The sequence below is a fragment of the Saccopteryx bilineata genome, chromosome 12 (assembly GCF_036850765.1).
Source record: "Saccopteryx bilineata isolate mSacBil1 chromosome 12, mSacBil1_pri_phased_curated, whole genome shotgun sequence".
Classification (NCBI taxonomy): Eukaryota; Metazoa; Chordata; class Mammalia; order Chiroptera; family Emballonuridae; genus Saccopteryx; species Saccopteryx bilineata.
Window position 1 is genome coordinate 46,409,669 of NC_089501.1, and position 7,636 is coordinate 46,417,304.

Here is a 7,636-nt window from a genome sequence, read left to right on the forward strand (position 1 = left end):
TTTTCCTGCTTTTCTTTACAACCCAGTAACTGAGAGCCTATCTTATAGAATCCCTTTCATTTGAATATGAACGGTTATTTAAATGTACAACTAATTATTCAAACATCTTATTATTGTTTACAAGTTTAAAACTTCCAAATTGTTTCCAAACACTTGGTTCTCACCTTTTGAGGTAGAATGGAGAAGTATTACCTTATTTTTATAAATGAAGACACCTGAAGCTCAGCTAAGTAACTTGTCCAAGATTTTACAGTAGTTAAGATGGACAGAGTACTGTTCTCCAATGTAAATTCAGTCTTTCCACTATCTTGTCTGGAAAGTGAGATGAAAGTATGTATGTGTGCATATACGTGTACATATATACACATGTTCAGACTCGTGGGCTTTGGGTTATAATCCAATGCTACGTTATTTATATCGTTACTCAATTGTTCCTGCTTTGACCTCTGTAAGTTCATGTCCATTTGACATACTTCCATTATTTTCTCTTTTTTTGCAGTATCCCTTACTTTCTGGCACAAGATATTGCAGGCTCATTTTGTACTTTCCCTGTTCCTGCCCTGAAAGTGGTTATTTCTCCACAAAATTCCAGTTCATTTTATTGGTTCCAAAATCTGAATGCTGGTTGTAAATTTAGTTTTATAATGTCAAATTATGTCATGTATTTTAACAAAACTGCTAAATAAAGATTAAGAACTACTTTTATATGAAAAAAGGCTATTTCCTGATCTTTCAACTAGTTCAGTGCTTTCCAATGACAAAGCCAAATATCCCCAGACAATATGGGGAAACATATATGTATTTAGGTAATTGATCTGAATATTCAGAAAGAGGAAATATATTATATGGTTTCATGACCTTTAAATGAGACCTATGACAGTTCAGAGGCTAGTTCTGCAGATTTGTTCATTCATTCAATGCCCACTTAGCGACATGGTGTAGAGTGGGAGAAATTAATCCATAATCTTTTGGAAGTGACATTGGGAGATCTGAAGCCTTGTGAAAATCTGGGAGCACTCTACACAGAGGTGAATATTGGAAGCAGGGACAAGTGTTGAGTAGTCAAAGAAGAGAAAGTTCTGTAGGTGTGTAACTTAGTGAGCTAGGTGATTGAAAAGTAAAGTTGGAGGCCCTGGTCGGTTGGCTCAGCAGTAGAGCGTCAGCCCAACATGTGGAAGTCCTGGGTTCAATTCCCAGCCAGGGCACAAAGGAGAGGCAGCCATCTGCTTCTCCAAACTTCCCCCTCTCCTTGATCTCTCTCTTCCCCTCCAGCAGACAAGGCTCCATTGGAGCAAAGTTGGCCCGGGCACTGAGGAAGACTCCATGGCCTCAGCCTCAGGCGCTGAGGATGGCTCCAGCCACAAACAGAGCAACGCCCCAGATGGGCAGCGCATTGCCTCCCGGTGGGCATGCCAGGTGGATCCCAGTCGGGTGCATGTGGGAGTCTGTTTCTCTGTCTCCCCTCTTCTAACTATGGAAAAATACAAAAAAGAAAGGTAAAGTTGGAAATGCACAATAGTCTATAGGATTTTTAGGTTACAATGGACTTTTATTTATTGTGTAATAAAAGCTTTGAAGGGTTCTAAATAAGTGGAGTAAGAAATACACTTGGGTTTAAGTTTTGAATGTATAAGGTATAAAATGTCATTTGCAAATTTGGGGAAAACGGGAAACTAACTCTTTCCTCATCTATAAAATGGGTATGGGAAAATAAAACTGGACTAAACTCATGACAGAATCCCTGTTACATATGGTCTAATTAACAGAATCTATAGCATATTTATCAAATTATTTGTAAGCCAAATCATTTATATTCCTTGTCCTGTATATCATGAACATTTTAAAAGTAGCAAAATACACTCCAAATGGATGTATGTATTTCAGAACATTAAGTACTTTTCCTAGGAATAAGATTCAATTTCAAATGAAAATCTTTGCTCAGCCTTTTGGCTAACATTTGTGGCTAGAACATTCAATTAGTCTAATATGGCTATATTAATATCTACCTCATGGAGTAGATAGATATCAACATACTGCATTTTTTAAACCTCTCATTTACAGCCCAATCATGAAAAAGGCATTATTACTAGTTAACCGTAAAGGATAGCCTATTTAACTTTTCAATATAGATCTGACACTTTAGTTAAAATGGACTACAGTATTTAAAAACCTTTACAACTATTCATAATTAAGTTCTATAATCTCCAATACTTTTAAGATAACCATGTGACCAACATTAGATGTGGCTGTTTCTTTAAAAATGTAAGAGCCCCAGGCTTGCCGCCATAAACTATTTATCAGCCATAATCCCTAAGAGAAATTTCAAAAATATTGAAATGCAATCAATTTTAAATTTCACTTTCTCAAATTTATAAACAGAAAAAAAATTAAGAGGATTGGAAGAAGATTTTAAGAGCACGGTGGTAAAAAGACAACTAAAATTGATTTTAAAAAATCTTCTTAAAGCCATCAAGCTTCAGAATTTCTTAAATAAATAGATGTTACCTGTAAAAACTAAGTGTTTCTTCCCCTCAAGTCATCCAGATTCCTTTTCTAAAGAAATGGGTAACTTCCAGAAATTACCAAATATTACAATATCAAATTGCTAATTTTAAATTTTTTTTGCTAATTTCTGAATTTAAATAAATGCATTTACATGTCTTTTAGAGACAGCAACAAAGAAGACAAAAATAAGCGTTTATCTGAATGCCTTTCATTCTATCCAAGTTTGGAATAAAACTCTAGTGCTTCAGGGGCACAGGTTTAAAAAAACCCAATCCTTCAGTTCTCACAAAATCAGCTAAATGTGGGTAAATTCACGGTTGGGGGCAAACACTTTTTCCTCCCCTCTCCCCTTGACTACAGGCCTTGGGACTGAGGCACTGGGTAAAAGGGAAAAAAAGAAAAACTAAACGTTTTTGTTTGGTTCGGTGGTCCCAGCAGTGTTGGCTCGATGCAGGGGGTCCTCGCATTTGGCGGGAGCGAGGGGGACCCTGGAACTGCTGGGGGTCAGCCGGCGGCCCCTGAGGGCGCGGGCCCCACGAGGAGGCGGGAGGGAACCGCGGGCGAGATCTCCCGCGCCCGCCAGCAGGGCCGAGCTGGCGGAAACCCCGGGCCCTGCGCGCGATCCGGGGCTGCGGGCTCGACAGGGAAGGGGCGCAGGGAGCGGGGCTCGGGCTCCCGGCCGTGGCCCCCGGGGCCGCCCGCCGCGCTGGGCCCAGGTGCTCTGGGGACGAGGGAGGGGGCCTGTGGCGCCCGTTCCAGCCCGGCGGGAGGCTCAGCGCCCAGGGGCAGAAGGGCGCCCTAGGGGCCTCCGCCCGCCCCGCCTGCCCCGGGGTCGGCTCCCGGTCCCGGTCCGGCAGGGCAGAGCAGGGCAGAGCAGGCAGGGCCCGGCCGCCCTCCCCGGGGCCGCAGCCTCCTCCCTCCCGGCCCCAGCGTGCTCGCAGGTACCCGCTTCCCCCACCCCGCATGCACCCTCCCTGGAACCCGCACCCCTCGGAGCCCTCTCCTCTCACTCACTGTCCGAGGGACGAGGCTGCCTCGGAGCTGTCACGGCGCTGCAGCGGCAGCGGCTGGGCAGGGGACGCGGGGAGCAGCTGCGGGCGCGCCGGCTCATGCCAGGGGGTTCTTCTCAGGTGAGTGGCCAGATGCTGCAGGAGAGGAGCCGACCGCCAGCCTCACAGAGCGCTATCTTCTAAAAGGCGCCAGCTGGTACTTTTAAAATCTTTGAATTTGGTGCCCAAATCCGCACGGCCCAATAGGGGCGCATTGCCCGCACGCGCGCCCCAATGGGAAGGCGGTGGGAGGGGACGCCCTCACCCATGCCCAATGGGAGGCTGCCGAGGCGGGGCCGGCAGCGAGGCCTACCCTCGCTCCTCCTGGCTGGCTCCAGCGTCCGGAAGGATGCTAAGGCGGGGGGCGGAGCCGGAGGCGGGGCCTCGGAGCGCGGGGAGGCCGCGGCTCAGCCACACGTGGAGGGAGCCTACCACGCATGCGCCCACTCGCCCAGCTTCCATCGGCTGCGGGTACCGGCCTCCCGATTTCATCTTGAAGACAGCTCCGGCTTCTCCTTGAAGATCCCCGATGGGTACAAAGGGTAGCCGACTTTCTCGGATCATCTCATAGGCCGGAGATTGGTGAGCAGCGACCCTCCCCCCTCAACCCGACTCAGCCCGCCTCTCTAGGGTTTAGGCGCGCTCCTCTCTGCCTCCTAGTTTCGCCCCTCCTCCGGCCCAATGCATTTGCGCAGGCGCTTTTGGCGGGCGGTAGCTGCAGAGTTGGCGGGTTGGCGCTTGCGCGCTGAGGACCCCCGCGATTCTCCGAGAGGGATGGGAGGAACCAGCGGCGGTGGGTGGGTCAGCCTTCCTCCTGGCGCGCACACCTGGTCCCGCTGACGTGGTGGCGGGAGCACGGGAGCCCGGACAGCCTGGGTCCTTCCGGTGGGTACGAGGGTGTCACCGAGCATAGTTAGTACTTTTAACCCAAGTTCGCCTGCCATCATTATTTTGTACGGGCCTTAGAATTCATTAAATCTGAATTTACTCTCCTGGGTTTATTTCGCTTCTTTCTTCAAGGGCCAAGCGCAACAGACAGTAGTCCTCCTCACAAATAAATCAAATGCCCTGCCGTGGGAATTCTAATCTCCACCCCCTGAGGCTGGGGCCCCTCGTCAAGGGAATGGATTTTTCTAGTTGTTGGAGGAATGGATGGAATTGTTAAGGCTTCGACGACAAATTGTACTGTATTAATTATGTATTATTAGTGTGTACTTGAGCAGCGACAGCGCAGCCCCTGGACTCAGCTCTAGGCATTGTGCAGTGAAGCCACAGCATATAAACTCCCTGTAAAGCCAGTGGCCACGGCCAGGGCCACTAACACAGCAGCCCGGCCCATGCAGGTTCGCATTGGATTCGGACAGTCGGTAAAGAAACAATGGAGCCAAAAACTGGCAGGCCATAGTCTTTAATCCTAGCTTGCACCCGGCGGGCAAGTAAAAATACACACTGGGCTCCAAAACCCAGTCACATTCAGTGCTCACAAAGCTACTGACTTATCCGAGTTTCCTAGAATCAAAGGTTTCTAGCTCACCAGACTTATTCACCCCTGTTCCCCATCTCCTTGCTTCTCCCTGCACAAACTCTGCTCTAACTCGCTTCTCACTCAGCACTCCACCATCTTGGCTGCTTCTCCTGACCTCTTCCACGTGGCCTTTCTCTGCTCCTCTCTGCTCTCTCCTCTAAGGTTAATCTCAGGAACCAAGAGCGCAAACTCTCATTCTGCCCCCATTTTATAGCATAGATTCAAAACCTTTAATCCAATATACAAAACAGGGAAGTCTCTAATACAAAGTCACTTATCAGAGACATGATGGGATTGTACCACTGGACATCAAAAAGGGTGGGAAAGGCTTAATCCCAAAACCAAGCCCCAGGCTACAAGGATTCTGCCTGCCCACCGCGTGCCCCAACACAAATTAATATCACCTGGGTGACAGCCTCCACGGCAGCGTCATCTTTAACAAAGTGAGCATAATACATTTTATCTGCCCAACACACCCAAAAGCCAAATCTTTGTGTTTTGCCTCCCCCCCGCCTTTTCTACAGCCTCAGGGAGACTTAACTGGTGGCAAGTCCTGAGTGAGGCAGGACGGCATCAGGGTGGGTAGAGATCCAGATGAGTCATGCCAGTGCAGGGGTGGAACCCGTTTTTGTGCAAAATTTGATAAAAAGTTCATGGTTTTTTGCATCATTTTCTTAGAATGTTGTACTAGATTAGTATTTTTCTTGATTACTGAAAATTTGAGGCTCCCCTTAAATGTTGTTCATTAATGAGGGGTGACAAGAGGTCTAGCAATATGAATTCATCCCATTCCAATTTCCCATTTCCGTATTAAGCACACGGTCCTGATATAGGAGGAAACCAGTGAGTTTATTACCTTGCCATAAATATTATCATACAGGTATGGTAAAGTACTATGGAATACCAACAAAAATGCCTAGGTGCCTTAGGTTGGACCTTGAAATCTGCAGAGGTAAACTTTCTAGGCAGAGAGGCAGTATAGCAGGTAGGAATGATAATGCATGGTTTATAATTAAGATAACCATGCAGATGTATTGTTTGTGCAGTTACAAAGTTTTAAGGCTTTTGAAATGTTAGAATTAGGGTCCTGGTAGACTTTAGGCCAAAATTACATTGCTCCATCCTTACCTTTAACTGGATTCCAAAAATTACATATGATCATCTAGGAAGAACTATAGATTAGTGAGTGAAATGGGAGCCAATGTCATTTCACAGACATTGCTGTTTACTCTGCATATGTTCATAATATACCTGATACACCTTACATTTATTTTGTTAAAATTACCTAGGTATTATGATAATTTATTTCTAACCAACTATGATGTTAATGGACAGGAAGTTTAAAACTTGATTAAAAGTTCTTGCCTGACAAGGCAGTGGTGCAGTGGATCGAGAGAGAATCAGCCTGGGATGCTGAAACGCAGAGGGTTCCGGCTTGAGTCCAAGGTCGCTGGCTGGAGCAAGGGGTCACTGGCTCAGCTGGAGCCCCCCAGTCAAGTCACATATGAGAAGCAATCAGTGAACAACTAAGGTGCCTCAACAAAAGAATTGATGCTTCTCACCTCTCCCTTCCTGTCTCTTTCCCATGCCTGCACACACTTGGGAAAAAGGTTCTTTTCCAGTCTCATCAGTACAGCTCTCACAGCTTTTCCTTTTTTTTTTTTTTTTTTTTTTTTTTTTTTTATTTTTTGAGAGGAGAGGGAGAGACAGAGAGAGGAGAGACAGAGAGAGAAGGGGGGGAGGAGCTGGAAGCATCAACTCCCATATGTGCCTTGACCAGGCAAGCCCAGGGTTTCGAACCGGCAACCTCAGCATTTCCAGGTCGACGCTTTATCCACTGCGCCACCACAGGTCAGGCCGAGCTTTTCCTTTAGATCAGGGCGTACGGGAGTGATGCAGGGTAGGGGAAAATATCAATCAGTTAACTTTTACTGTCTCTTCCGTGCTTGCAGAATGAAATCCAACATTTGAGACACTTCAGGATCTCAACCCAACTTTTCTAATTATTACCTAATAGAAGAGGTAAAGAAAAATGAATGGGACGTTGTAATATTGCATAACCTGCAGATCATGTCCCTTTCATTCAGAAGGGAAACTGAACGACCCAGGAGGAAAATGATAAATCTGGGGCAAGGGCTTGCGCGGGGTCTTACGCAGACACTGCATGTAGTTGAATGAACATGACTTGCTGTGTTCTTGAATTGCATAGGTTCCTGAAAGCTGCATTCATCAACTATTCTTGTAAAGGCAGAATGCCTTTCAAGAGCCAAATATTACTGGGGAGAGGAATTCTCTTTAAAGTCTCTGATGTATAGGGTAACCTTTGGCTAGCTTTAAATTCTAACCTGTCTTTAATGTTTTTCTACAACTCCCTTTTAAAGCAATAAGGTGAGAGAATAAGTTGCCAATATAAAATTACTCTTGAAAATTAGCATGAGGTGGAGCTTTTAAGGAAATTTGGCTAGGCAGACTTGAGGAAACCCATTACTCAACAATAAAATAGTTCTGAGTTTACGTAGTACGTATGCTCCTAAGAATTCAAGACTACTGTCAATTT

The 7,636-nt window shown here is 46.1% G+C and overlaps 1 protein-coding gene across 3 annotated transcripts in view; it reads right to left on the bottom strand.

Annotated features, from left to right (window-relative positions):
- The window catches only part of FBXO5 (F-box protein 5), a 295,980-nt gene extending 291,472 nt beyond the window's left edge, over window positions 1-4,508 (bottom strand). For all 3 annotated transcript variants that reach the window (XR_010727679.1, XR_010727680.1, XM_066248220.1), the window contains exon 1: window positions 3,520-4,508. Coding sequence is in view for 1 of the 3 variants with exons in the window: in XM_066248220.1 (XP_066104317.1) it covers window positions 3,520-3,616 (97 nt within the window). In the remaining 2 variants the exon portion in view is untranslated. The remainder of the gene's footprint in view (window positions 1-3,519) is intronic.
- Window positions 4,509-7,636: the final 3,128 nt, after the last annotated feature.